Source organism: Gilbertella persicaria (assembly GCF_025201335.1).
Source record: "Gilbertella persicaria strain CBS 190.32 chromosome Unknown B0P05scaffold_70, whole genome shotgun sequence".
Lineage (NCBI taxonomy): Eukaryota > Fungi > Mucoromycota > Mucoromycetes > Mucorales > Choanephoraceae > Gilbertella > Gilbertella persicaria.
The window spans coordinates 51,278-78,706 of NW_026252031.1; the positions used below are offsets into that span (position 1 = coordinate 51,278).

The following is a 27,429-nucleotide window of genomic DNA, read 5'->3' on the forward strand; positions in this document are numbered from 1 at the left end:
TTTTTTTTTTTTTTTTTTTTTTTTTTTTTTTTCTCAGTTCCAAAGATGTGCGCGAAAAATTAATCCATAACATACCTTAGGTAAGAAGAAATAAAATAAACTTTATTGTTTGGATCATTCTTGATTCGGAGGTTTCTCCCTTCAAGTAAGGAGTAAAGACATATTTAAGCTATCATTTCCCTCCCTTTTTTTTTATATTATTATTTCCTTTTATTTACTGCTTATTTATATCAATTGTCCAAACACATTGCAATAGCATGGTTTGTACCAAGGAACAGATCGACAATCTTTTTATCTAATTCTACACGCTGAGGTATGAATGCATGTTCATGATTCCCTAAACCTAAACGACTATGGATTCCATTTAATCCCCACATATAGAGTTCACCCGAAACTATGCCATCATGAATAATACATTATTTGTTATTTTGTACATACCTGTTATGGCAGCAGCATAATCAGTTGTAGCATATACTTTAGAAATACGATTTAAACCTTCAATTTGCTTTAATTCCAGCGTCTGAATTGTATCTTGGCCTAAACCTAATGCACCATAGCCGCATGTATGTACATTTCCATCTTTTGTCAACAAAACAGAAAATGGCCCACCCGCAGCAATGTCAACCACATCGCTTACATGGATCTCAAGTGGTTCTAAAATCTACTATAGCATTAAATCGTTTGTACCATATGGCATAACAACTTACTCTATCAATCACTTTCCCCTGAATACCTTGACCATATTCAGAGTTACCCCATGTCCATAACTTCCCATCTTGACCCAATGCCAATGTGAAATCAGTTGAACTAGATAACTTCTTGACCTTCATGGACAATCCTAGTCGAGAAGGTCTGTCTTTATCGTCTTTTCCTTGACCCAATTGACCATCTGCACTCCACCCCATACCGTAAATAGAACCATCGATAGTTGAAAAGATAGTATGGTCTAGTCCACATTGAATATGGTCCACTTTGTCTCCTTTAAATGGCACAAGTCTTGGTATTTGTTCTGCAATGAGTTTACCAGGATGTGTATTCTTGTTTTTGCCTAGACCTAATTGACCGTACATATTGTTACCAAAAGAATAAAGCTGTGTTGATTCTATGTTCAGAAAAGGGTTTACAAAAAGGTTGTTGATCGATTCTGTTTACCATCACTGCTTTCTGTAACTATATGTGAATGCTCACGCCCACAAGCAAGGAACTTTAGCTTTTCTTGTTCATTGGCTAATACTTGGCTTCCTACACCTAATGTACCAAGTTGTCCACTTTGGTTTAAACCAAATGCATAAACTTGATTACTCTCTGTTCCAAACAAGGAATGACCCCATCCTGTTGCTACATGAGTAATGCGTTGATCTCTCTATAAAGGACCGAAATAAGTAACATGATGGTATTGGTTTATTATTTACAGGTAAAGCATAATCCTTCTCATTCTTGAGACAGACAGGTCGATTAAAGACGCGATCCATATGACCTTCGCTCAAAGGCAGAGCTTGTGTTTGCCCCCAGCCGTAGAGTACAGTGTTAGGTGTAAATCTTTGGCAGCTTGAGTGAAAAGTTCGTCTTGTTGATCTTAGCATGTCTCTTCAAAAAAAAAATAAAAAAAAAATAGTGTCATTTCAAGAACTTCAAGTGCAAGGATTATGTAAGCAGGGATGGGGACAAAAGGTTTCTCAAGGGTTTATATTACACCAAATCGATTTTCTTTTTGCTATAGAAAAAGAAGGGACAGTCTACAGATGTTATCAGACATATACAAACTTGATTTTACTTAGATTCTACAAGTGGTATTCTTTAAAAGACATAACACAGTGGAATGAAAAACAGTTGTATAAAAACTAAATATCATGATTTGAAGTATAAAAAAGACCATTATATAAAAATTTATCAGACTAAAAGAGATTATCTTTGCTAAGTAAAAAAAAAAAAAAAAAAAAAAAAAAAAAATACCATACCATGCCAATTCTTTGTCTTGCGCTACAACAATAACTTGGCCGAGAACAGACACAATTCCATATCCGAAATAACCATTTGAGTTATTTATTGACTTTTTTAGAAAATAAAGCAAACCTGTTTCTTTTTTTTTTCGAGGCGACTATAAAAAAAAAGTGACAAAACTTTCTTTTCTCTTTTCTTTTCTTTTAAACTTTGTTTCATCATGGCCTCTATTCGTTCTCTTTCAAGCCGTATTTCTCGTTTTGCACTCTTTGAGTGTACAGCTGACTTATCCCATCTTAGTTCTCACGAACACGCTGCTTTAAAACACCTCGTCAAGGCAGGAAAGTATATTGACCAACTTTACATGAGACAGGCTTGGTCTGGTAATGAAGAACTCCGTAAAAAGCTTCATTCTGAAGGTAACAAGGAACTGTGCACCTTGTTTGAAATGTACAAAGGTCCTTGGGTAAGTCTTTTTTTTTCGAAGGTAATGTTTGTGCTGAATGATCCTAGGCTCGCGAAGATGATAATGTTGCCTTTGTCGAAGGCGTGCCTACTCGTCCTGAAGGCGGTAATTACTACCCTGAAGACATGACTAAGAAGGAATTTGAAGCATGGGTTGAGACATTATCACCTGAAGAACAAAAGAAAGCCAAAAGTTACTACACCATTATCAAAAGAAACAACCAAGGGCAGTTGGAAACTCAGAGTTACACCGAAGCTTATGCTGATTTGTTACAACCTGCTGCTGCTCATTTCCGTGACGCCGCTCATGAACTCAAGCAAGTTGAATACAGCCAACAGGAATTAAAGGGCACCCGTCTGGATGAATTCTTGATCTCCCGTGCAAATGCTTTTGATTCCAATGAATACCTGGATTCTGAATTGGATTGGCTTCGTCTTGGTAAATTCAACAATTTGGAAGTGACTGTAGGTCCCTATGAGAACTACACAGACTGTTTGTTTACATTGAGAAGTGCTTATGAGTTCTACATTCATGTGCGTGATCAACACTCTTCTCAGCTATTGGAAAAGTTTTCCGATCTTCAATTTGTGGAAGATCGTTTGCCTATCCCTGAAAAATACCGTAATGACAAGTTAGTTGCTGCTCCTATTGTAGTTGTAAACCAACTTTATGCTGCTGGTGATGTTGCTGTAAGTTTAGATTGCGTATGTGTGTGTTTGTGTTCTCTCAACTTAAGTTTAATTAGGTCCCTATGACAGCTGCTTATAATTTACCAAACGACGAAGAAGCTATTAAGCGAGGTGGTTCTAAATTAGTCCTGATCAAGAATGTTCAAGAAGGCAAATTCCAACATGTCTTGACACCCATTGCTCAACAAGTGTTGGCCAAGGATCAATTAGAGCACTTGTCCAAGGGCGCCTTTACGACTCACGTCTTACTCCACGAAGTCTGCCACAGCAATGGTCCTCACCATACGCTTACAGGTGATACTGTTCGTTCTAAACTTCAAGAACATCATTCTGCCCTTGAAGAAGCCAAAGCTGATATTGCTGCCTTGTTTGCTGCTGACATGATGGTGGATCATGGCACTATTGATGATGTGACACAGAAGCAATTCTGGGTGACTTTCTTAGCCTCTGCTTTCCGTTCCATTCGATTTGGTATTCAAGAAGCTCATGGTTTAGGCCAGGCCATTCAATTAAACTATTTGGTTCAAAAAGGTGGTTTCAAATGCGACCCTACGACACGTTTATTCAGTGTTGATTTTGACAAGATTCGTTCTGCTGTGTCTGATTTGACACACGATATTTTAGTGCTCCAAGGAGATGGTGACAAGAAGGCTGTGGATACGTTTGTAAGCAAGTACGGTGTGATTGATAGCCATACAAGAGCTGCTTTAGACCGTATTGACCATGCTGGTATTCCTGTTGATATTCGTCCTCATTACCCTCTTGCTCAATAAAATATTAAAGTGATTCGCCAAATTCTTTTAGCATCAAATGAAGTGCATGTCTTGCTTGATCCTCATCTTCATCATTGGCGTTCTCTTCATCACTGTCCATCGATCGACACATGTTTTCTAATTGTTCTAGCGTAGATAGCATTTTAGGTTCTTGAATGACAATCTGGTCATCTACAAATTGGAAAGGTAATGTTTCTGAATCCTTTGTAGCTTCTGATGATGATGATGCTTGATCTGTTGCAGTTTTCGATACTTCTGCAGCTGGTTGAGCTTGAGCCTCAGATACTATAGATGTTGCGTCAGGAGCAAACAAAGGATCGATGTTATGTAGTTCTTCTTTCTTGATCTCTTTCATCTTTTGAAGTAATTTGTGATCTTCCTATCAAACTCTTGAGCATACTTGTTATTTTTGTAGCCACTTACCTTGAGACTTTCTAGCTTTTTGACCCATATTTCTCTCAAATGTAACAAAAACTCTCGATCATCAGCAAAATCAGAGTAAAACTTTTTTGATCGTTTGCTATTCAAAAGTTCAAGTCATGGCATCAACATGATTACTTACGATAAGATGGGTGTACCAACAGGAAACCGTGTTTGAGTCAAAGGAAAATACCCAAAGTCATGCTTCTCTTCTTCAGAACTTGAAGAAAGTGCTTGAGATGTCTCCCTTAAGCCTGCTGCTGTTGTTGTTGTTGTTGTTTTATTTCTCTTGATAGCAGGCATAATTACAATCCCTAGGTTAAAAATAGAAATTCTTATTTTGCAAAAAAAAAAAAAAAAAAAAAAAAAAGAATCCTCTCAATGTAACAAAGTGTTACTGCATTAAAAAAAAAAGAGTGAGTGAGTGAGATGTTCTCGCCTTATTTCATGGAATTCTTTACAAGCAATAAGCATTTTGATGCAGTCCAAAGGCTTATATCGTATATTTTCCGAATTATGAAAGTGCATTTTATTTGGTACCTTTATTTTTGTTTTTGTTTTTATTTCTCTCTCTCTTTTCTTTCTTTACTATATTACAATGAACAGATTAAATGAGGTAATGTATGTGCATTGAGTGGCGTGTTTTCTAGTTAAACACTGACATGCCTAAAATAAAAGGTGAAACCAAGAACAGCAAGTATTTTTGAGGCAAGATATGAACGTTTATACACATTGGGTAAAGGCAATTTTGGTAAAGTGTATCTAGTAGAAGACAGAAAAACAAGGCAACAGGTAATTCAAACTAAAAAGTAACCACGGGCTTATAAATGCCATAGTATGCTGTCAAGGTAGTCGATAAAAAGACATTTAAATCAGGGGATCAAAGACAACATGCATTAAGAGAACAAACCATCTGCGAAACATTTGCTGCAGGCCTGAATCATAAAAACATTGTACGAGTGTATGATGTCTTGACTGAAAATGACTTTATCTATGTTGTGATGGAGTATATTGAAGGAGGGGAATTGTTTGACAAGATCAAACAGTCTAAGGGATTGGCAGAGCCTACTGCCCGAAGATGGTTTCGAGAAATCATAGAAGCAGTGGACTATATTCATGATGTATGTACACACATATTCTATCTCTATTTAGTACTCATATTGAGCATCATAGCATAATATTGTACATAGAGATTTGAAGCCAGAAAATGGTAAGTAGACTTATCTTTATTGAACTCTGACCATGTCATTAGTGCTGATTGACAAGACGCAACGTATCAGGATTTGTGATTTTGGATTCGGAAACGTTGTCAAAGAGAGACATGAAGTCTTGAGTACTTATTGTGGCAGTCCCTTTTATGCAGCCCCTGAAATGGTAACAGCCACACCGTATCGAGGTCCACCTGTCGATCTATGGAGTTGTGGTGTGATCTTGTTTGCCATGTTAACGGGTTCTCTTCCTTTCCAAGGTGACGAAATGCCACAATTGTTTCAGAAAATCAGTCGTGGGCAATACACAATCCCACCCTATGTCACACGAGATGCTTCTGATTTGATCCAACGACTCTTATGTAGAGATGCAAGAGACCGTATCACAGCCAAAGACTGTCTGTTGCACCCTTGGCTTATGCCACCTACGATGACACGTTGCTCATTACTAGCCTCCTCTCAATTAACATTAAGCAGTCGCTTCACAAATTTCTCGTCAAGAAAGAAAGTCAATACGTTTTCAGAAGGATCATCTTTGACATTTACGACGACGATAGTGGAGTCCAAAACAAACCGTAATATGACAATACCATTGATTGAAGATGTCTCATTACCTTCAATACCATTAGTAACAAAAAAGGCTGGATTCTTTCTCAAGATCTTTAGAAAAAAGACACAGGTGGCACCTGCAAGTCCTTTAAAAACAAAATACAAAGCAGAAAAAAAGACCATCAAGCCAAAATTCTTGAGTAAATTCAAAGGACTGTTTAAAACTTCTTTTCAGAAACGAATTACATGATATATATTCCATGCTATCTAAATAATAATAATACACATACACACAATCTATTCTTCCTTCAAGATGTTCTTTCTAATAAAGCCAGATACAGTCTCAAAAACAACCAAAAGGATACCACCACTAATGATCATCAATTAGTTTTGTAGAAAATGAAATCATAGACTTACCCAGGACCTAATCTCAAAACCTTCGGCAAGAAACCTCTGTATAATGAAGCAGCACTAAAAAAAAAAATACCATATATCAGTATCATGCTAATCATTACTTTTTTTTGTTTACCCTTCTTCTCTCACGACAGTAGCCAAACCAGGCCATGTCCAATTGTATTTTCTAGGACCAACACCATTATAACTTTGGACACGCGTCTTGACAACATCAAAAGGTGTATTAAAAGCAGTAGCAACAATACCACCAACTGTACCAGCAGCAAAGTTGGTCATACGTTGTTGGTTAGGATCCTATTTTTTTTTTCTATTAATAAAACCATTCTTAAAAAAAAATTACCTTAGACTTGGGCAACATATCCTTGACAGTGAAAATCAAACCAAAATAGGCACCGTTCCAGACGGCATGACGCCACATGGTAGCTTCTAAACCATTAAACAAAGCCAACACACCTTCGGAAGCAATCACTTTTCTGAAAGTATCAGCAGTACCATTGTATTTACCAAGCTAATAAGCATGAGTACAAGATACCACTTTATAATCTACCTACGTTTGATCTATCTTGCATTCTGACCTTGATAAGTTCAAAAGGAACAATCAAGACAGCTTCTGTCATACCAGCACTAACACCAGTCAAAATAGATAAAGACTGAGTTACTTTCTCAAAACCAAAGATCTTTTTGTAGAGTGTGGTGTATTGTTCATTAGCAGCGAATTTGGTGGCACGCTTAGGTGCTTCAACCATAATAGGTGGCAAGATACCACGATAGAGAGAGGCGGGACTTATAATCTGGCGTGAGTCACACATACTCATTTATAAAGTGGGGTAAATCTTACCCTTCTTGCTTGATCATATTTTTCATCGTTTCGACAATACCCGTATTGGTACCTGTACTAAGTTGTGCTCTTGTCTTTACGACTGGGCTATGTTTGTCATCTCATTCTCCCTCTCTCTCTCTTAAAGGGACTTACCATCTAATGGGTACATCACAAGAATTTCTGATACACCAGCAATAGCACCAGCCAAAAACTGGAAACCGAAAGGAAGAGCTATACAAAATGAGTATGTCTTTTTCCTTTGTAAGCTTACGTTTTTTTTGAGCTTCAGACATATGATATATTGAATAGAATAAAAAGTGAGAAAGAGAAAGAAAGAAGATGTTTATGTGTATATGTGTGTGTATTTTTATTTTTTTTTAGATGAACATGATTATCTAGATCCCGCTACTCACTTCTAGGCCAATTAACAGCCCATATAAGCATAGCGCAGATATCAGTCATAGTCAAATTTCCTATTGGCTGACAGGATAAATCTATGCATATGCTTTCAACAGCTTTTCTTTTATCCTTTTGTTGTACAAAAATCAATCAGGTACACTACTTGGATCATTTATCCAGACTGCTTTACATGCATAAATAGACTCATTATACATAAAAGAAGTTTTTATCCAACCCTTATTTCATGTAACACAAAATCCATATAGAAGCGAACCCAAGTGATTATTTAAATGCGTTCTATCGTCATAAACTCTATATTGGATCACTCTGCGTACTCTTGGCGAAAAACATGAAAGTTGGTTTTTATAAGAGCATACTTTTTTTCTTTTCAACGAAGGATACACACATACACATGAACATAAATCTTCTCAGCAGAAAAAAAAAGTGTCACAGGACATTTCTTGAACAAACTCACCTGTCTGCTTTATTTTCTCTCTCTCTTTTTTTTTCCTTCATCTTTACAATGACAACTCAACAAGACCGTATAGGCTACTTTTCAACCCTATGCCAAGAACTTTATAACCCAAAAACGCCTTCTGAACGAGACCAAGTTCAAAAGATACTAGAAGCAAGTTTTCCGACTTTTTCTTCAGAAACAGTCAATAAACTTGACTTGGATATACCTTCGTTTGGTATCTCAACACCTACAGATACAGCAAATGCTTTACGTATCATGTTGGAAAATTCACCTAATCCTTATGTTCAAACATTTTCATTGTCAAGACTAAAGCAGCTTGTCATGGCCCAGTTTACTTTGTTTGATAAAGACACGAAACTACAATTGCGTATGTTGTTGTTATTGTTGTGTGATAAGAATGGAGGGGGGATGCTTATAAATTGATAGGTACATTTTTATTGGAATATGCTTTTATGCATCCAGATTTACAGCCATTTGTTATGTCTCAGTTGGCAAGTGTGTTTGCTTTATTGACTCGATTTGGATGGCTTGATCATGAAGAATATCAACATGTCTATAAAGACATGACACAATTTCTTCAGGTAAAAAGTTATTGTTGTTTGTAGATACATTAACAACCATTTTTTTTTTAAAAAAAAGGCTTCTGCTGAACATCGTATTGTGGGATTGCAAATGCTTGCTGTGATTGTACAAGACATGAACTCTGCTACTGTTCCTAAATATTCAGCCAAATTCAGAAAAGCAGGTAAACACAATGCTTTTGTTATTGTATATTCAGTCCTTTATTAGCTGCTGGTCTTCGAGATACACAGTTGTTAAACATATTTGAAAATGCATTTCAAATTTTGGAGGGTATCTTGACACGATCTATTCCATTTGAATGTAAGCCTACTCAAAAGATATAGTACTGATATCTGTTTCATGCTAGCTGATCAAGAAAACAGAACAAAAGATGCTACACTTGATTTACTTTTAAAATGCTTATCTTTTGATTTTGCTGGAACAAGTGCAGATGAAGCAAGTGATGACACAGGCAATGTTCAGGCAAGTCATCAGCTATGTATAATAAACAGAATACCAACAATGCATTTAGATCCCTACTTCATGGCGTACTATTTATCAGCGACAAGACTTTGTTCCTTCTTTCTTTACTGCTTACCACGAATTCCCCTCTTCTTTAGCCAGTAAAGCCATGGAATGCCTTGTTCAAATAGCAGCTGCACGTAAAGCACTGTTCAGCACAGAAGAAGAACGATCTCAATTTGTGACACGTATCATGCAGGGCATTCGAGACATCATTTTAGCATCTCAACATTTATCAGATTCAGATTGCTATAATGGGTTTTGTCGTTTATTACAGAGGTTTAGAACAACAGCGCCATTGAATGAGATAGCAGAAAAGCAAGACTATATGGCATGGATTGAATTAGTGGCCGGATTTACACAAAAGGCCTTTCAGTCCTCTACAGACGCTTGCTATTATCTCTTGAGTTTCTGGTCCCGTATTGTTCAGAGCATGACTTATTACCAGAAACTGGAAGATATGATTGTGCAGAAATTACAGCAGATCACTGTCGAGTTGACAAGGACATTTATTTCTGCTTATCTTGAATCTGTGCCCACCCGGATGGAAGAACTACTCGATGGTATTCATAGACATATGATGCTTATGACTTATGGTTTCCATAGATCCATTGGAGAATGAAGATGTCTTGATTGAATCCTTGAGTATGTTGGGTCAAATGGCGCGCTGTCAATATGAAAAATCGTGTGCTGTTCTCCTTGACTTGTTTGACCCCATCATGGCTCATTATGAAATATTCATGAACCAAGCGAATATGGGTACCATGAGCGGAGACAAATTGAAGGAAGCCATGGCTATCTTTGAAGCTCAATTTGCATGGATAGTGTATGTCATGGCTTGCTTTGTTGGCAATCGACCTGTAAGTTGCTTTCGTCTATTGAATTTGTATATACTTACTGTCCATAAGCCTTATATGAACATAGATGAACATGATCAAGCAGATGGTGAATTGACTACAAAAGTACTGTTGTTAATGGAAATCAATCAAAGCTTGGTTCAAAGCAATCCTTCGTTTTTGAGCTACAAGTTTGATCTTGCCGTCATCTATTTCTTTTCTCAGTTCAGAAAGAGCTATGTAGGCGATACCAACAAAAAAGAAGTCTATCAAAAACTCAATCAAGTGTTTGGTATTGAAGAAGAAAGCGATATGTTGAATGCCATGATGCGTAAAATGTAAGTTCAACGTACAAGGGGGCAATAGACTAAAACACAGGCTACAGTATGACCAACCTTCAAGTATGGGGTGAGAATGCATCTGTGATTCAGAAATCATTGATCTTGTTTGATGAACTTGCCAGTGGCTATAGTGCAGTCAAGAACTTGAGAAAGCTTGAAACAACATCGCTTGTGATGCAGAACCATTTATCCAATGAATTTGCCTTCTTTGATCATGACAAGCATCGACAAAACCGTATGCTTTATTACCAGACCTTGTGCAAGATTCTGTTTGCTGAAGACAGTTCTGAACAAGAGTTTTACGAATTCATCAAACCATTTGAAGTTCGATTAGAAGATCTGTCCATGTTGAATACAATGGAGGAGTATCAACAACCTCAAGTTCAGGTAATTTGTTTAAGAAAAAAAGTAGAAGAGACAATTGAACTCATGTTTAGTAGGGTGCACTTCAGGCTATCTTTAGAGACCTTCGTGGCTTTATTGAGCCCATTCAAAGCCGCAAAAACTATAGCTTGTTCTTTCATTGGTTTTATCCTGACTATATGCCCGTCTTACTCAAAGGCGTTCAAGCATTGTCGCCTGATTCCTCGACCCATGTGCTGCTTAAATTCTTTGTTGAATTTGTAACTAATAAAAGTCAAAGATTAAGCTTAGATGTATCATCTGCGAATGGCGTCCTGTTGTTTAGAGATGTCAGTCAAATCTTGTGCACATTTGGTAAGATCAACATGCTATAAATTGAAACTAACTGTTATCATTAGGACAACACATCATTACAAGACAAATAGTAGATGAAAGCAAGAAATACCCAGTCAAATACAAAGGTGTAGCTGCATGTTTTCAAATGTTGGCTAAATGTCTTGGTGGTAAATATATCAATTTCGGTGTATTCTGGCTCTATCAAGATAAAGCCATTCAAGAAGCATTTTCTATCATGTATCAAATGATGCTCAATATACCTCTTGAGGATATGATGGTAAACATAATGATCAATGATGATGGATGACTTATACTACCATATAGAATTTCCCCAAACTAAGCAAGGCTTTTTTCCTGATGTTGGATGAATTCTCGGCAGAACAGATGATGATGGATCCAGACATGCCACCTGAAGCATTTCTCTATATCCTTGAAGCCTGTGAACAAGGTGTGGAATCCACTGATTCGTTTGTGCGTACCCATGCATGCTCTGTTATCAACAATATCTGTACATTTGCTATCCAACAGAATGAAAAAGCCGAATTACGTCGCCATACAGACGAAAAGAACAAGAAGAACAAGCCTATTCAAGGCCTTTGGCTTCTTAACTATTTCTCTCAGTTCCCTCAAGTACTGCCTCGATTACTCAGCACATTATTTGGTATGATTTTATTTGATGACAATAATGATCAATGGCAGCTGTCAAGACCATTATATACGCTTGTGTTACTTGAACGTGATGTAGGTCCCTTTGTACGACATGTCCCCCCTCTCACACATACAATTTCTTTTTTAAAGTTTGCCTCAAAATACACAAACCAAGTGATCCTTCAACAATTACCGGAACGCCGAGAATTTGTAACCAAAGTAAGTTTAGTTTTATCGGAAAATCTGTTTTTAGGCATATTTACATTCAATATATATAGGCTTTAGGTCATCTTATGGAAGGAAGTGGTTGGACACTCAACACAAAAGACAGAGAACAATTTTCTCAACAAATAGCAAGCTTAAAAAGAAAATTAAATACAAATCATATTGTACTTGTACCTTTATAAACAATAAACAAATTCAAGAAGATACAGGAATACCTTTCTTTTCTTTATACATGACATCTAATCTGGGTCGTTTATCTTCTTGTTCTTCTTCATTGTCTGCCATTTCCAGCATACGTTTCTTGTAGAATCCCTTTTGAGACATGCTCATCAGTGTATCTGCTGCACTATTTTCGACTGGGCTTGATTTCTTTTTGGAACTAGGATGGCTATGACTACTACTGCTACTACTGCTACTGTGGCGATGGTGATAGATGATTTTGTTGGGAGGTGTAGCAGGGTTCTTTTCGGTATCATAAAGTACCGAAGTTCTTCTCAGGGGTTCATTGTTGTCATTATATGGACCAAAAGGAGGTGTAGATGGACGATATATATAAGGAGAACCAGATTTGGAAGGGATGGGCGATCTTACAGCGGAAGGTATTTTGGTGCGATACAAGGGTGATTCCATCATAGGATTCATAACCACACGTTCTGATGGTGTAGGGGCTTTTCCGCCCTCATTGCCGATATCGGGAATACGAACATCCGTGCTTGCGTAGTGAGGATAAGGGACGGGTGAACGGCGATCATTTGCAGGTAAGGGAAGATCACGTGGTTCCTAACATAACGTGTCAATAACATACACACATGTACACATATTACCATTCTAGGATGTCTGGGTGGACCACTGTTGTTTTGATACTGATATGGGTTATGTACATCTTGAGGAATAGGTGTAGGATGAGGTACATTGGCATTCTTCAAGAGTTCTAAACGCTGTCTAATATGAGGATTATGAGGATCCAGTTCAGCAGCACGCTGATAAGCATCTACAGCATCTTGGACTTGGTTGTTGCATGATTCATACAAGGTACCCAAATCATACCATACTTCACTAATATAAGGATTCAGACGAATAGCTCGGCTATACGCATCCAGGGCATCCCGGTATTGGTTGATTTGGTAGTACAAGACACCAATCGAGCACCAGAAAGTTGGGTTACGTGCATCTCGATAAACAGCCTGCTGATATGCTTCGTATGCTTTGTTATAGTTTTGTTCTACCATATAACATCGACCCAATAGATACCAAGACTGAGGGTCTGTACTGTCTGCTTTTAATGAGCGAGTCAAGTATTGAATGGCTGTTGCTTGATTTGAAAAAGAGGCGTTTTGTTGATGGTATAACCACCCTAGTTGTTGAAGTACTTTAGCGTGATCGGGGTTTTCGGTCAAGACACGCTCATAGGCTTCTTTAGCTAATTCATATTCTTTTTGTTGTTCATAGACATGGCCTGTTTGGAACCAGATATCAATCTCAGTTAATGGTCTTGGTGGGTTGTGTAAAATATATCGGAAGCACTAAAAAAGGTAAGGGCTTCTTATACTTATCTATTGTGTTGTCCTTACCTGAAGTGATAAATCATACTTTTGTTGTTGTTTATAAATAATGCCGAGTCGAAAATAGATTTCATTTACTTTTTCAAATTGAGGATCCATTTTCATCACAGCAGAAAATGCTTCTTCAGCATGTTCAATAGAACCATAACGATCATACAGAATACCAATACCATACCATAGTTTAGGGTCTTTAGGACTTTGAAGGTGATAAAGGGCTTGTTGATAGGCTTGATAGGCTTCTTGTAAGTTATCCATCATCAGATAACAATGTCCTAAAGCACTCCAAGTATCACCATGATTCTCTTGCAAAGAAAGAATACGTTTAAAGTACTCTATTGCCTGTATTTGTATAGTAAGTATATAAAGATATTGTTATTTTATAGTTGTGTACCTTGCTAAATTGTTCTCTGCCTCGACACAATGAAGCCATATGCGATAAGGCGGGAATTGAATATGGGTTATGTCTTAGTGCAGATTCATAAGCATTCATGGCTCTTTCCCAATCCGTCATCATCTCCGCCAAGCTACCTATAAATAAAAAAGCTAAAATAAATGTGGCGTCCTCAAATCATGTTTCCAGGCTAGTCTTTATTTGGCAAAATTGTTGTACACGATAGCATGTTACACATGCCCATGTTTTTTTCTCTCTCCCTCCCTTTTCTGTATCTTCTCCCTTTTTTGGCTCCGTCATCATCCCTCTCTTTTTTACTTTGCTAATATATATATATATATATATATATATATATGTACACAAATGTATCTATTCCTTCTCCCCCCTCTTTTCTTTTCTTTTGTTTTTTTTCTTTGGTATATACTTTACCTAGTGTTAGCCATGCTTGTTCATTTACATTTGATAATTTCTGTATAATAGGCCACTGTTTAGACTGTTGAGGTGTTGGTATATTGTTAGTGTTGTTAGTAGCCATGTTTTTTTTCGTTTTTTGCTAATCTCCAAAAAAAAAAGGAAAACGAGATGAGGAAGAGAAAAAAAGTAATAAAAAATTAAAGAGAGAGAGAGAAAACAAGAAAAAGAAAAAAGAAGAAAAAAAAGCAAAAAAAAAGATTTTTTTTTGTGTTCCAAAGAGCCCTCCTCTTATTCATTCTTATTCATTTTCTCTTTTTTTTTTGCTGTCTTCTCCTTGTCTTTGACCCCCCTCCCAATGCATGTGTGTGTGTGTGTGTATGCAAATCTGTGCTTTTTGGATTATGACGAAAAGAAAAAAATTTTTTTTGTGCTAGTGCAACTCCCCCCATTTTAATAACAAAAAAAAAGGTTTCAGATAGATTCAGATCAGACTAAATTTTAACCTTGGTTCTCCTTGCAGACAAGCATATCACGTGTTTTCTCGTTTTCCTTTTTGGCGATACATGCACCCCCTTTTTCTTACATTTTTTTTTTCTATTTTTTTCAAGTGATGGCCATAAAAACCATGGTGGCCAATGTGCCTTCTGTCACAAGAGCATTAGTGTTGATAGTGTTGTCTTTGTCTATTAGCTCTTATGTCTATATATACCGTTTACAACTCGAAGCAGATCCAGATACACCTGTTCTTTCTATTTGTCCTTTTATTGGTCTTTTGCCAGGATTGTAAGTGACATGATATACGTGATATCCAACTCAACATGCTATATATAGTGTTATTTATGCACCTTGGACATTTTTGACAGCTGCCTTTTATGAAAGTAACATAGTGACGGTAACTTAGCAACAGACTCCTGTTCATGGATATAACCTCCTTTTCTATTTATTACTAGCTTTTATTGAGTGTGGTGATCTTGTTATTATGTGGAAAATACCTTGAACGTGCTTGGGGCTCAAAGGAATTACTCAAGTTTGTGCTTGTATCAGCTGTATTGTCAAATGTTGTCACTTGGTTTGGTATTTTGATTTCTTATTATTTATCAGGGGATGATAAATTCTTGTATCAAATTCAAATCAATGGTATGTCAGGCGTGTTTTCAGCATTTTTAGTTGCTTTTAAGCATTTGATTCCTGAACATCGTATTGCTATGATGGGAGGAAAGATATCTATTCGTGTCAAGGTATGTCTATATACATACTTTTTTTTTTTTTATACTGAAGAAATAGCTAGAATCTATTAGGTGTTGTCACAGCCATCAGTATTATCAGCCTCATTTTATTTAAAGCCATTGTGTTTTATAATCTTGTCAATATTGGTTGGGTGGTTGGCTGGATTTATATTCGTTTCTTTAAGTATCAAGACGGTATTCAAGGTGATCAAAGCGAGACATTTGCTATTCAGACATTTTTCCCTGAATTTTTACAGTAAGTAACATGTTGAAAATAAGAGGTAGTGGCTCAACATGTATTTTTTCAGTCCAGTCATTCTGTTTATTTCCAACATTGTGTATGGTGTGCTTGTCAAAGTAAGATGTTGTAAGCCTGGTCCTCGTCCTTATCATGATGTTGAAATTGGCCATGTTGCACCTGTGCCTGGATCAGCCCGAGCAGAAGCCGAGAGAAGAAGGTAAGTCAGGGATACACAATAGATCAAAATAACTGATTTCAATTCAAAATAAGGGCACTTGCATTAAAAGCATTAGATATGCGTTTATCATCTAAACCATCTTCAAGTGAACCCAAACCAGACAATCCAGTTTTATTTGATGCAGAACAAGATACACAACCATAAATAAAAAATAAACTGCTTTTTGAATGACGTAAGCTTACTCGATTGAAACAGAGCTCCAATCAAACAAGAGAGTAGGGCATTGAATGAAATCAAGACCATCTTTTTTGGCCCTGCTTTTTTATTCGCAGCCCTCTCTCTAGGGGGTGCCAAAGATTTTTTTTTCTTTTTTATCTTTTTTAAAGGGGGAAAAAGTTAAATGTCTATCATATTGCCTAGAGAAGGCTGGAAGTCACAAAAACTGTTGGCAAGAATATGTCATAACTGCCTCTCAAGGCAAACAACCCCCGTTGTCTTGCGTCGACTGACCACCACTACGGCTATCGCACCCATCCCACCCAAACCAAAAAACACACTCTTTGAAGACTTTCGCCATGAGATATACCAACCCTCTTTAAATACAACTGATACGAGTCTATACAACCCACATGTTCGAAAAACGATCCATCGAAGAGAATCAAGAAAACGACTGATGCAATGGTACAAACAACTCAAGCGACAATCACCAGCCCTTCTTGCTCAACTCACACAACACGATCTAGACCAGTTTATTGAACGCTTTGCTTCTACGCATCACCCAGACGACCCAAGTGCTCAAACGTCACTTCTTCAAGCACTTCACATCCTGGACGATCTAAAACGAGGCGACTTGTTCTTACAGGCTACATTTCGTGTTCAAGATGCAGAACGTATGATTTATTATGCATCGATGCTTCAGTTACCCAAGCGAGCAGAGAATGTGTTAACGGAGATCGTGATTGAGAAAAAGCAGACGATCAGTATGGCTGCGTATGAAGCAGTGATTGACTTGCTGGTTCGACAGAAACGGTTGAAACGAGTCAATTTCTGGTTAGATCATTTGGCTCAGCAGCAATTGGCACCTTCGCGTAGAATTGTGAGGACAATGGTATTACATAAATTAGAACAAGGACAAATGGACGAGGCAGTCGCGTATTTAAAGCAACATCACCCTGGCCAAGACTTAACACAGTTGGTAGCGCGATATGATGACCATGAATTGGTAGCACAAGCATTAGGTGTGTTTGGTAAAGACGCGATGGATCAATGGCAACTGAATTCAGTGCGATCCATCTACTTGATTCGACGTCAACTGAAAATCGGGTCATTGCAGTTCCTTCGGAATCTGATCAACAAAGCACTCTATACATATCAAATACGAACAGCAGAAAGTGTGTTGAAAGATACTTTGTCTGTTCAAGACATTGCAGGTGCACAACTGTGTTCTCAACGCATCATTCAATGGTACTTGACAAACAAAAACATCAAGCAGGCTGTGCAAGTATGGGAATGGATGGATAAAGCAGGGATTCCCCTCTTCCAAGGCATTTTCAAGTCATTGGTGGAACATGCAGCCAAAATGAAATACCATGTGGATACAATGCGTCTATATACAAGATACAAAGAATTATACCCTCACATGCAGCCTGACATGGCTATTTATGTCTTACGCTGTATGGTTCGTGCAAAGCAATGGGATAGAGCACAACAGTTGGCTATGGAGGTTGAGTCTACGTTGCCTACACTGAATCCTCCCTTGGCCAAGATGGCTGTACGTACCTTGTTTGGTCTATGTGCACAAACAGGCCGTGTGGATTGGTTTGAACGGGTCTTTCGAACAAGTGAATCCATGCAGTTATCACTGACACATGAAGGATTGACGTCTTTGACTGCTTGTTATCTGGAACGCGGTGATGTGACTGCTGCTAAAGCTGCTTTCCACCAAGTAGCAGCGCATACGGATGGACCTGATGTGGTTGACTTCAACTTATTGATGCGTGCTGTGGTGATGGAAGATAAAAAAGTAGACCATGACAAGATTTACGAGATTTTGTCCCATATGAAATCAGTGGATGTGACACCTGATGAAACGACATTGCGTACCATGTTGGGATTCTATAAGGATGGAAGTGAGATGCAAAAGAACTTGTTTTCTAAGCTATTGAAGTCATCTCAAGCTCGATCAGATCAAGTGTTTCTAAACAACATTGCATTGACGTCTTATCTAAAGCGTCACGATATTCAAGAAACAGTGCGTATGTTGTGCAAGAATGACCGTGGTGCATTGTTTGAAAGTGAGCGTGGTCAGCCTATTTTACGCAATGGATTGACTTATCAGATCTTGCTGGATGCTACGCATGAATCGCGGTATTCGCATCTTGCAGAGCGATTGATAAAGGACATGGATGTTCGCGGTATGAAACCACCTCAAGTGATTTATGAAAAACTGATTGAATCCTTGGCCAAGAAACGAAAACTAGCCAAGATTCGAAAATACATGGCCAAAATGGAGACAGACATTGGCATTAGACCCGATGTGAGCTTATATACCAAAATCATAGACAATCTGATACTTCGAGATGCCCCTCATTTAGCAAAAGAAGTGATTCAAATAGACATGAAGGCAAATCAAGTCAAGCCAAATGCAAATCTCAAAAGAAAATTGAAAATCATAGAATCCAAGTTAGAATCCGTGTAAATAAAAAATAAATAAACTCTATGTCCTTTTTTTATTATTGTTATTTTGCTATATAGCCAAGTCTAAAAAGTGCTGTATGGTATTTCCTTCTTCTGTATCTGTATGATGAATAGTTGAGATGAAGTCTTGCATCATATCAAATGTAATCCAGTCTCTTTTAGCCTCAACAGCAGTAGAAGAGGTATTAGTGGCAGATTTAATCTTGAGTTCTAAGCGATGATGTTTGGTATCCATGGTATGTTGATTAAAGTGAATAAGAATGCCCGAGATTTGTGCTCTTGTTTTCTCAAACAGTCTAGGCAAATCGAATTGATTGACTCTGGATAATGTGGACTGCAGTTCTTGTGTTGTGTAATGATGCACTTGAGTCAAAAAAGGTTCTCGATTGTCTAGAATACACTGCGATAAATTATGTGTGGAAGGGCAATACTGATATAACAAGTGTTCAAGTTCAGTCTGTAATGTACTTGTGTTGTAACGGTTTGTCAAAATAGCAGGTAATTTGTCTTCTATAAAAGCTATTTTACTCTATGTCAGATCACCGTCTATATACCCATATAGAAACTTACATCCTACTGCTCCTTTTAATTGTCTTTTCAAGATCTGAATATCTACAGGTGGAGGCAAGACCATGTCTCTTGAAGAAGTCGATTTTGAATTTGATTTTGTCTTTATCTTCTTGACTTTGACATGAATGACATCTCTGAATTGAAGCGAGATTTTCCTTGCGAGCTGGTAATATGCCTTATCAAAATGATCAAACAAGAGATGGTTTGACAGTAATTGAGTGAATCGGTTTGTGTCTACTGTCACTGCTGGTAATGGATTAATGTCATGAGCTGGATGAGACAAGTCAACAAGTGAGCTTGTATAGACTGTATGAATATAGCCAATCAATAGAATAAAACTTAATATCTTCATTATTAAAAAAAAAAGAAGAAAAAGAGAAGAGAAAGGAATAACAAGGCCCTGCTAATTAACGTTTAAATCTCCTTTTGTGTCTAGTGTAACACATAAGCCAATTTAAATATAAAATTACTTTTTTCAGTATAAAGGCGTGCGTTCTTTTTTTTTTTTTTTTTTTTCTTATTTCCACTAAACGTGGATAAATGTATTTTTAGCTATTTTTATTTTTTTTTATTAGGACATTCTATAATCAAAATGGAACAGAAACAAATTGAAAATTAAGACACATCTCGAAAAAAAAAAAAAAAACTTAGAAGCAGAAAGATAAAAATTTGTTGGTGCAAATAGTGCAGTACCAAATGATTGTCTTTATTAAACTGTAAGGGAATTTGACTACAATAAAGCACCCTCGATACTGATTTTGAGAGTTTTCTTTTAAGAAGCATTTTACAAATAGACATGACTGATGACTTCAAACACTTTACTTAGTCTTCGCATGTTACTGTTAAAACGACGCTATATCGTATGTTAATGTCGTTTTTTGCTGCCTTGTTTTTTTTTTTTTTTTTTTTTGGAGAAAAGTACTTTTTTGTAACACTAAAACCAAAGAAGGTACATTATGCATAAAAGTGTTTATTTATAAACCAACAACATCAAAAATGACAGATGGTCTACAAACATCATTTACTTCCTTGAATGTAACAAAACTTTAAACAAGGTTCTGACGATGACAGGAAAAGTGATTCTAAACATAAAGAAAGCGAGTTTCATGACGAAAGCAACCTGATTTTCGAGCTACTTCACTAAGATAATTTTGGATTTATAATCTATGGTAAATCTTATGCTGAAATGGAATCCTGTTTCGTTATTAGTTATTAAGGGTCTTCTGCATAGTCTAAATCCAAGTATTTTTTATAATAAATGATACGCTTTCTACCTGATAAATTTCTTACTTGTATTGTACGAATCGCTTTCTGAGGCCTTTCACATGTTAATTTATCATCAGAAGTATTTTATACAATTGACCCTATTAAACTGTTTGATCCCTTCCCGCTAATATTTGAATTTCTCTCATCTTTTCTTTCTTTTGTCTTCTTTTCTTTAGTAACAACAAACAAGAAGTCCAATCTACATTTACCACAAAAAAATAATCTTTTGGTTTTCTTTAGCTTTCCAGAGTAGGTTATTACATAGCGACCCTTAGATAATGTGCAAGAGACATTCTGATTTACTCGAGCTTATCTGTAGCGAAGTAGAGGTGGCGAAGGGAGGAGGACGAAAAAACCTTTTTTTCTATTCACTTCATGAAAGAAAAAAGCAGACGACAAAGAAGGAGAAAGAGAACGAGCCGTAAGTTTCAAACCAAGAGGAGGAAATTCAGCAAAAGAAAAAGGAGTTGTTGAGGACTACAGCTGAGGAACTAGGTTCGTTCAAAGGTAGATGACTTAAAGTCAGTGATTTAAAAAATTCGTCTTCAGAATCAAAATTGACGAATGTTAGTGCTTTTGAGTAGCGGAAAAAACAGGTAACCGAGGAAGAGAAGGGTTACTTGTTTTTCAAACGTTTGATGTGTGTTGCTTAGTTATCTTTATTGGTTTTATAGGTAATAATGAAATCACAAAAAAAAAATCTGGGTTTGCAATTTGTCAAAAATAACGAAAGCGGAAGAAAAGGGGCTCGCAACTACCTCCCAAACTCCTAACCGTGTAAAGGCATCACGCTCAAATTTTGATTTTGGTAGCTGGAAAGTAGAAAAGATATGTACCGACGACCCCTTGATCCAAAAAATTCGATTGTATATTGAGAAATCTTCAAAAAGGTCTTATTCAAAGAGCAGACTATGGCAATTATGAAAAAGACCTTCTCAAGCTTTTGTAAGTAGCAAATAGAAGGATATGTGTCACATCAATCTAATGAGGTCTCATAGGTCGTTATCAAGTATCATCCTAGTTAGATGTACCTATCATAATGAAGCAAGCTTGGTGAGCGCAGTTGGAAAAGGTGATTTGCAAAGCTTCTATGAATCATTCAAAAGAGAAATAGATGAGTTTGATATGGAAATCTTAATTCCTAATTCAAATCATTTGATGGTTGCAGCAAGCCCAGGTTTTAAGTATATAGAAAAGACTAACTTAAATCTCGTTGATAGAGTTTCCGTAACAATGGTAGTCGAATCAAGCTTGATGCTGAAATGACAGCTTTGCAATTAAAAGCATCAAAATACACGCAAAACGGTGTACAAGTGCTCAAGTTACTAGCCATCAAAAGTTGACATGAAAGAGCCTCAGTTTACAGCTTCGTTTGCTGAGACCTTTCTTTTCTGCTTTGTTTGAATTTAACAACTGCCTGATATATAATGCCAATATAAGAGAAGGCAATGGCTGCAAAGAGAGCTATCGCCCAAATTATAAGATTGAATATTATGAAGACGATGAAAAAGCATTCTGCAACTTCTACTGCGAAATCAAGCCCAAGAAGTCCATCAAAGCATGCAGATAGAAGATTTACAAGAACCTTTATAAAATGACAATTTTTGCAAGAGAAGAGATGAAAAGGGACAAGCTGAAGGTGATTATGATCGCACATATTATGCATAACTGCCTCAAATTCTACTTGCTGATGAACAAGGAGGACTATTATGCATTACTTCGCCTCGAACAAATTAAGGTCCCTCTGTCTTTGAGCACTTTCAAGTTTGAATTAGAAGATTTGATGAAAATGCACAAAATAACGCAAGTGTATCAAAAACAAATTGAAAAAGCATCTTTTTTGCGCATCTTCCCTTACAATGGAGTTGAACAGCTGGTCACCAGAAAAGAAGATAGAAAAAGAAAGTGTTGTGCTAAAGTTGTATGAATAAATTGTATTAGTGACCAAATAATTAGCGCTTGAGTTGTTTTTTTTTGTTAGAACAGTGTAAAAAGTTATTTCCAAAAAAAAATAGGTCCCTTTTCACCATGTTATACTGTGATTAAATAAAGCCTCAGTTGGATTCAAAATAGAGTCTTGATGATTCAAGACAAATAGAAATAGGCAATCAGAAACTCCAAGCTGCTTTTCTTTTTTCAACTGAAAATAACCATCTTTATTTTGGTAGGATAACAAATAATCAAAAGCAACAATATAATCAAGCGCTTGTAACAGACAATCTAATTTGATATACTTGTCAAAATTAGATAAGGTTTTTAATTTGATTCTATTGATGTCTAACCATAGTAAATTGATATATTCCAAGACCATATAACCAAATATGTGAATCCTATTCATATCATTCTACTTCTTACCTCATCTATTGCAACTTTAAATCGTCTTTGAGAACCCAAACAAGTGAAGTTGAAGCATTTTGAGCATTCAACGTGTGTGTGTGTGTGTGTGTGTGTGTGTGTGCTTATATTTACCAGGCTTTCTGTTTATTGTTTAATCAAATAATCTGTTATATTCCTCCTTTATCACTTTGGTACCAATAAAATTTTTTAAAAAGATAGACCAGCTCAATAACTGTTTAGTGTTTTATTTGAGAACAAAAATACTAATAGGTACAAAAGTATTTTAAGCATCTTGTAGCTACTACAATCTTAGGGATATTATGCATCTCCAGATGAATTTCTTCAAATCAATTTTTCTAAAAGTTCTTACAATAAAATATTATATCATTGATGAGAGTTAATTTGCGTTTATTGATCTTCGCTTAGTAGTAGAATGACAAGAAAAAAATATTTCTTGCAGAAAAAGGAGTTATCAGGCTACGTTAAGCAGAGGAAATTATACAAAGGGTAGCAAAGCTACGGGTCTGAAACCTTGTGCCTTACAAACTATAGCTGGAAAAAGAAAAAGAGTACACAAAAAAATCCTACCATACGCGATACTTTAAAATGAGACAACAAAAGTTCTGAGGACAGCAGGTAACCCAGTGTGCCCGAGTTTGAAAATAGGGGTAAAGTAGAAGCTGTCACAGGTCCTTAGAATATCACCTTTTACTTTTTACTACTTCAAAGTATACTAGAGAAAAATAGTAAAATACTCAGAGAACTATGGTTCTGAGACTATACATCTTGATAAGTACCAGTTTGTTAATTAATAATACACATTGGTTATTTATATAAAAAAAAAAAACTAAGGAAAAAATGAGAAAAAGATTAGTGTCATTTTTGTGCTGCTCTTCAACTTCGGCAGTGCACTTTTCTTTGTCTAAAAACTTCATTTCATGCGCCAAGTCAATAAAAAAGTGATCATCAGAGAAATAACTCATAATAAGATTATAATCGTTATGGTCATGGTCGCAGAGAAAGTAATCAATAATATCTGGAATTTCTTCATCTTTGTTGGATAATCCTTTCTAATTTCATCAAGATCTTCTTCTTCAACATAATTTCGATTGTTGCCAAAGCTTGAAAAATCCACTATTTGATCATAGACTAGATCTCTTTCATCATTAACAAGCAAGTCGCATTCAGGTGCAAAGTCCATCTTTTCAAAATCAAACTCATAATCAGAGCCTTCGATCAAACAAGAGTACTTTTCTTTTTTGGCTTTCTTGAGCGATATTATCAAAATAACGCTCTTCTTTTTCTTTCACACTCCCTTCGCCTCAGAAGGAACAGCAGAGTGGGTTTTCACTATCCTCTGCACGCTTTGCATATAATGCTTATGGCATCCCTTCAAGTAACTTTGCCTTCATCAATTTACCTTTGAGTACCGCTACAATTGTCGCTATTATGATGATAATAATTGAAGACATGTAAAAAGCCTAAGCGTTGTGCAGCCGAGTAATCCATGACCATACCTAGGAATTGTTTTTTGCTGACCTTTATATGCTCAAACATTTTGATGAAATATTCAGCAAAAGTCTTGACTTCTAATCTCCCAATGATGGCTTGAAAAAACACAATACTTTTTTGCATTTCAGGTAAATAGACTACAGAAGAGCAAAGGTATTTCTTGTTACTAGCAACAGCCTTATAGGTAACATCAATGAAGATAGGCTGTGCTGCAAAAGGAAGGTTGTGTTACAGTAAATTGCAGGCTGAAAAAGATCTTGCCATCAGCAACTTGAGAATAAGTGATATGGCCTTCGTATTCTTTTTAAATTTTTGCTAAATCCCCCAAGAAATCAGAATTCTTACGAATGCCTAAAGAGGCTTTTGTAGCATTAAGCTGATATTTTGCTCTATCTTGATTTTTCAAAACAGAACTGGTTCCCTTCGCAAGCTGATCAAATTCTCCAGGATGGGATGCAACACCAATATTAAGCTTTTTGGGTTTAAGCAATTGATCATTTTCCACTTTTTCAATTAGAATATCATTCTTTACGGAAAGATGTAGTCTTCTAAAAACATCGTGTGAATCATAGCCCTTACACTGAAAAGTGCAGCTGGTTATATTCTTAAGGATATCAAACATGAAAAAAAATTGACTTTGACATGACAGGGCTTATGCTTTACAATTTTGTCGCAATGCATGCATTTCTGTACTTTAATAAACTTTGTGTTATGGATGGGCCTCGTATCTTTATTAGAAAAACAATTCTCGTTCTCGCAAAACGCAGATTCAAGACAATTCTTAGCACGAGTAACGCAACCTCTGATCACTTTCTTTGTGCCTTGGGTAAGAACCCAACGTTAAGATTACACTTTGAGAATGTCTTTTCTTCCCCATGACGAGGCTAGATATCAAAAGCCTCGGTGTGATTGCCTGCAGTAAATCGAGCCCTAAAGTAATTCTGTTTATGGTATTCACTGTCTGTCAACATGTTACAAATAGAAGTTTTAAGAAACACAGTACAACGAGACCAAAAAGTGTAGAATGTAATTTGTACCTTAGTGGCTTATTGAACCGTATTTAAAGTCCGAGTACGCCGGCTTATACGGCACCATTCTGAGTAGCAAAATTTCCTCCAATTCTGTTCCGTGTTTATTCCGTATTTTATCATTTAGTATCCATCGAGCATTGGTCATTGAAGCATGTTTCTCAAGAGAACATATTTATTGAGTTAGACTATAGATTTGTTTTATAGAACCCTATATAGTCTTTACTTGTATCTCTATCAAGACCTACACTTTCTGCCTAAATGACAAAGAAAAAGCAACCACAATGATAAAAATACTAGTTTTGTATTTAAGCTTGAAAGGATTCTTTGTTTCAAAAAGAAATGGTAAATAATTCAATCTTTTTAGTTTGGTCTACTCAGAATAAGTCATGAAGTTTCAAATCAAGAAAAAAAAAAGGAAAAGCAATCCGAAATGAACGCATTACCTGTATGTTTCTTTCTGTTTTTCTTTTTAAAAAATATAAAAGTTCTTTTTTTGTTCATTATTTAACCTTTTTTTATGATTTTTTTTTGAATGTAAAAGAAATTAATACAAGGATAATAATAAGAGTAATAATAAATAAATAGTCATAAGGGAAAGGGGAGGGGTGAAGTATAGAAAATAAATAGGTTTTAATCAAAAGGTGTTGTTTAAAAAAAAAGAAAAAAAGAAAAAAAAAGTAATTGTTTTTTTGGGCTGTTTGAAAAAAAAAAAAAAAAAAAAAAAAAAAAGGGGGGGGGGACAAGTTTAAAAAAAATGGAAAGTACGATAGAGAGGGGCACAATCAAAAAAAAAAAATCTAAGTGTAATTTCTCCAAGAAATGGGTCGTGTGGCAGACATAAAGTTATGCGTGCTTGAAGAATAGTAAGAAAGGTCCTGACAACGGTTCAAACTGTAAGCAAGTGGGTCCCATGAAGACTGAGATAAATTGGTTACAGCAGGGTAGTCATATGCACCATTGTTATTGTAGCCAACAGGTGGTTGCATAACGTACGGTAATTGGATCGGAATCTTTGGTTGTTGTGGTTGTGAAAAGTGCTGATAAGTTGGCTGATAATCAGTTAAACTATAGCGATAAAGGGGCTGAATGGGTGGTTGTGGGGGTGAGTATAATCCCAAGGTTTGCAATGTCATTAAAATCAATTGTTGACGTTGTTGGGGATTATCATAATACGACATCTGGGCTCGGTCTCTACATTCTTCTAATAAATGTCTCCAGTTGTCATATTCATGTTGACGGACAAATAAGTTGTAATCCAAGGCTTCAAGGAATTCTGCTTCCATAATGTTTAAATCATGTACTTTCATACCGCTCACATCAGACCATGTTTTGTTAGTGAATGTGTTGTCATCCAAGAACTTGTTGGCTATTATTCATCATCAGTATAATCACAACATAACAAAAAAAAAACTTACCCAACATGAGTGCAACAATAAACAAACGATATTCAGAACCTTCAGCACCTTCAATAGAAGGATTGGATTGTAAAAGAATAGCAATGTACTTGAGAGAAAGATATACAGCTGATTCTTTCAATTGTGTAGCCGTAAGTACCTATCAGAAGATAAAAAATGAGTCATTTGTTTAGAGAAGAAAAAGAAATGTACCTGATAACAAAACTTTTTGAATGCAGGACTTGCGGTATAAGAAAAGGAATGGTAATCACCCCCAAGAGGAGAATAAGGTGCTTTAGTCATGATAGGTTTTCTAGCTTGCCACATGAGAAAGGCCAAATCATTACCGACCAATGAAGGTGGTGGGGGTGGGGGTGTGTAAGAAGTCTTGGTTGTCTTTCTTGCATGCCACATTAAATAGACCATAGAGGAAGCAAACTCTGCAAGCTGAGAGGTTGACTGCACTCCAAAAGAACCATTGGCCATAGGTGTGTTGGGTGGTGTAAACAACTGTGTAGGAAGCATGCTGTTTATCCTATCTTTCTCTTTTCTTGTTTAAAAAAAAAGGAAAGATAAAGGTGTAGTAGTTCTTTTTTTTTTCTTTAACTTTCTACAGAAAGA

At 36.4% G+C, this 27,429-nt stretch overlaps 12 protein-coding genes across 12 annotated transcripts; 5 read left to right on the top strand and 7 right to left on the bottom strand.

The window, feature by feature from the left end:
• Positions 1 to 46: 46 nt before the first annotated feature.
• On the bottom strand, positions 47 to 1,660 carry B0P05DRAFT_563674 (regulator of chromosome condensation 1/beta-lactamase-inhibitor protein II). The gene is made up of 5 exons (XM_051580741.1): positions 1,413 to 1,660; positions 1,153 to 1,363; positions 708 to 1,102; positions 439 to 661; positions 47 to 394 (listed from the first exon to the last, which is right to left on the bottom strand). Exons 1-5 carry the CDS (start codon positions 1,581 to 1,583, stop codon positions 231 to 233), a joined length of 1,164 nt encoding a protein of 387 aa, XP_051429739.1. The 5' UTR covers positions 1,584 to 1,660; the 3' UTR covers positions 47 to 230.
• A 501-nt stretch (positions 1,661 to 2,161) lies between these two features.
• Positions 2,162 to 3,869, top strand: B0P05DRAFT_575874 (uncharacterized protein; the record flags this gene model as incomplete). Its single annotated transcript, XM_051581666.1, has 3 exons — positions 2,162 to 2,407; positions 2,455 to 3,096; positions 3,153 to 3,869. The coding sequence occupies 3 exons, from the start codon at positions 2,162 to 2,164 to the stop codon at positions 3,867 to 3,869; spliced, it is 1,605 nt and encodes a 534-aa protein (XP_051429740.1).
• On the bottom strand, positions 3,538 to 4,624 carry B0P05DRAFT_332962 (uncharacterized protein). The gene is made up of 3 exons (XM_051573560.1): positions 4,432 to 4,624; positions 4,293 to 4,389; positions 3,538 to 4,248 (listed from the first exon to the last, which is right to left on the bottom strand). The coding sequence occupies exons 1-3, from the start codon at positions 4,590 to 4,592 to the stop codon at positions 3,874 to 3,876; spliced, it is 633 nt and encodes a 210-aa protein (XP_051429741.1). The 5' UTR covers positions 4,593 to 4,624; the 3' UTR covers positions 3,538 to 3,873.
• Positions 4,625 to 4,887: 263 nt separating this feature from the next.
• B0P05DRAFT_582067 (kinase-like domain-containing protein) lies at positions 4,888 to 6,036 on the top strand (the record flags this gene model as incomplete). Its single annotated transcript, XM_051582156.1, has 6 exons — positions 4,888 to 4,905; positions 4,968 to 5,081; positions 5,126 to 5,410; positions 5,463 to 5,499; positions 5,542 to 5,934; positions 5,975 to 6,036. The coding sequence occupies 6 exons, from the start codon at positions 4,888 to 4,890 to the stop codon at positions 6,034 to 6,036; spliced, it is 909 nt and encodes a 302-aa protein (XP_051429742.1).
• Positions 6,037 to 6,343: 307 nt separating this feature from the next.
• On the bottom strand, positions 6,344 to 7,573 carry B0P05DRAFT_592127 (mitochondrial carrier domain-containing protein; the record flags this gene model as incomplete). The annotated part of the gene is made up of 8 exons (XM_051582964.1): positions 6,344 to 6,416; positions 6,464 to 6,517; positions 6,576 to 6,754; positions 6,801 to 6,968; positions 7,012 to 7,243; positions 7,299 to 7,380; positions 7,434 to 7,511; positions 7,552 to 7,573. The coding sequence occupies 8 exons, from the start codon at positions 7,571 to 7,573 to the stop codon at positions 6,344 to 6,346; spliced, it is 888 nt and encodes a 295-aa protein (XP_051429743.1).
• A 212-nt stretch (positions 7,574 to 7,785) lies between these two features.
• On the top strand, positions 7,786 to 12,250 carry B0P05DRAFT_563701 (armadillo-type protein). The gene is made up of 13 exons (XM_051580742.1): positions 7,786 to 8,524; positions 8,584 to 8,738; positions 8,797 to 8,902; positions 8,947 to 9,039; positions 9,086 to 9,201; positions 9,251 to 9,803; positions 9,847 to 10,100; positions 10,149 to 10,414; positions 10,462 to 10,804; positions 10,858 to 11,134; positions 11,179 to 11,393; positions 11,441 to 11,857; positions 11,915 to 12,250. Exons 1-13 carry the CDS (start codon positions 8,029 to 8,031, stop codon positions 12,047 to 12,049), a joined length of 3,426 nt encoding a protein of 1,141 aa, XP_051429744.1. The 5' UTR covers positions 7,786 to 8,028; the 3' UTR covers positions 12,050 to 12,250.
• B0P05DRAFT_582070 (uncharacterized protein) lies at positions 12,185 to 14,065 on the bottom strand (the record flags this gene model as incomplete). The annotated part of the gene is made up of 4 exons (XM_051582157.1): positions 12,185 to 12,769; positions 12,814 to 13,512; positions 13,561 to 13,890; positions 13,943 to 14,065. 4 exons carry the CDS (start codon positions 14,063 to 14,065, stop codon positions 12,185 to 12,187), a joined length of 1,737 nt encoding a protein of 578 aa, XP_051429745.1.
• Positions 14,066 to 14,939: 874 nt separating this feature from the next.
• Positions 14,940 to 16,299, top strand: B0P05DRAFT_563717 (eukaryotic integral membrane protein-domain-containing protein). The gene is made up of 6 exons (XM_051580743.1): positions 14,940 to 15,139; positions 15,188 to 15,248; positions 15,307 to 15,594; positions 15,645 to 15,838; positions 15,891 to 16,040; positions 16,094 to 16,299. The coding sequence occupies exons 1-6, from the start codon at positions 14,967 to 14,969 to the stop codon at positions 16,203 to 16,205; spliced, it is 978 nt and encodes a 325-aa protein (XP_051429746.1). The 5' UTR covers positions 14,940 to 14,966; the 3' UTR covers positions 16,206 to 16,299.
• A 77-nt stretch (positions 16,300 to 16,376) lies between these two features.
• Positions 16,377 to 18,720, top strand: B0P05DRAFT_563719 (uncharacterized protein). The gene has a single exon (XM_051580744.1). It carries the CDS (start codon positions 16,402 to 16,404, stop codon positions 18,697 to 18,699), a length of 2,298 nt encoding a protein of 765 aa, XP_051429747.1. The 5' UTR covers positions 16,377 to 16,401; the 3' UTR covers positions 18,700 to 18,720.
• On the bottom strand, positions 18,721 to 19,634 carry B0P05DRAFT_563721 (uncharacterized protein). The gene is made up of 2 exons (XM_051580745.1): positions 19,269 to 19,634; positions 18,721 to 19,217 (listed from the first exon to the last, which is right to left on the bottom strand). The coding sequence occupies exons 1-2, from the start codon at positions 19,618 to 19,620 to the stop codon at positions 18,748 to 18,750; spliced, it is 822 nt and encodes a 273-aa protein (XP_051429748.1). The 5' UTR covers positions 19,621 to 19,634; the 3' UTR covers positions 18,721 to 18,747.
• A 5,053-nt stretch (positions 19,635 to 24,687) lies between these two features.
• Positions 24,688 to 25,005, bottom strand: B0P05DRAFT_575884 (uncharacterized protein; the record flags this gene model as incomplete). Its single annotated transcript, XM_051581667.1, has 1 exon — positions 24,688 to 25,005. The coding sequence occupies one exon, from the start codon at positions 25,003 to 25,005 to the stop codon at positions 24,688 to 24,690; it is 318 nt and encodes a 105-aa protein (XP_051429749.1).
• Positions 25,006 to 26,211: 1,206 nt separating this feature from the next.
• Positions 26,212 to 27,294, bottom strand: B0P05DRAFT_480586 (cyclin-domain-containing protein; the record flags this gene model as incomplete). The annotated part of the gene is made up of 3 exons (XM_051575132.1): positions 26,212 to 26,780; positions 26,830 to 26,968; positions 27,022 to 27,294. The coding sequence occupies 3 exons, from the start codon at positions 27,292 to 27,294 to the stop codon at positions 26,212 to 26,214; spliced, it is 981 nt and encodes a 326-aa protein (XP_051429750.1).
• Positions 27,295 to 27,429: the final 135 nt, after the last annotated feature.

Bases quoted from the DNA above. Each gene is read 5' to 3' on its own strand.
- B0P05DRAFT_563719 (XM_051580744.1), top strand. From the start codon at position 16,402: ATGTCTATCATATTGCCTAGAGAAGGCTGGAAGTCACAAAAACTGTTG.
- B0P05DRAFT_332962 (XM_051573560.1), bottom strand. From the start codon at position 4,592: ATGCCTGCTATCAAGAGAAATAAAACAACAACAACAACAACAGCAGCA. The intron at 4,390-4,431 runs GTAAGTAATCAT...ACTTTTGAATAG, and splicing joins GTTGGTACACCCATCTTATC to CAAACGATCAAAAAAGTTTT. The intron at 4,249-4,292 runs GTAAGTGGCTAC...AGAGTTTGATAG, and splicing joins AAAAGCTAGAAAGTCTCAAG to GAAGATCACAAATTACTTCA.
- B0P05DRAFT_563674 (XM_051580741.1), bottom strand. From the start codon at position 1,583: ATGCTAAGATCAACAAGACGAACTTTTCACTCAAGCTGCCAAAGATTT. The intron at 1,364-1,412 runs GTAAATAATAAA...GGTCCTTTATAG, and splicing joins AGAAGGATTATGCTTTACCT to AGAGATCAACGCATTACTCA. The intron at 1,103-1,152 runs GTAAACAGAATC...TTCTGAACATAG, and splicing joins AGTTACAGAAAGCAGTGATG to AATCAACACAGCTTTATTCT.
- B0P05DRAFT_563717 (XM_051580743.1), top strand. From the start codon at position 14,967: ATGGCCATAAAAACCATGGTGGCCAATGTGCCTTCTGTCACAAGAGCA. The intron at 15,249-15,306 runs GTAACTTAGCAA...ATTTATTACTAG, and splicing joins ATGAAAGTAACATAGTGACG to CTTTTATTGAGTGTGGTGAT. The intron at 16,041-16,093 runs GTAAGTCAGGGA...ATTCAAAATAAG, and splicing joins GCAGAAGCCGAGAGAAGAAG to GGCACTTGCATTAAAAGCAT.
- B0P05DRAFT_563721 (XM_051580745.1), bottom strand. From the start codon at position 19,620: ATGAAGATATTAAGTTTTATTCTATTGATTGGCTATATTCATACAGTC. The intron at 19,218-19,268 runs GTAAGTTTCTAT...AGAGTAAAATAG, and splicing joins ATTAAAAGGAGCAGTAGGAT to CTTTTATAGAAGACAAATTA.
- B0P05DRAFT_563701 (XM_051580742.1), top strand. From the start codon at position 8,029: ATGAAAGTTGGTTTTTATAAGAGCATACTTTTTTTCTTTTCAACGAAG. The intron at 9,804-9,846 runs GTATTCATAGAC...TGGTTTCCATAG, and splicing joins GATGGAAGAACTACTCGATG to ATCCATTGGAGAATGAAGAT. The intron at 10,415-10,461 runs GTAAGTTCAACG...CACAGGCTACAG, and splicing joins AATGCCATGATGCGTAAAAT to TATGACCAACCTTCAAGTAT.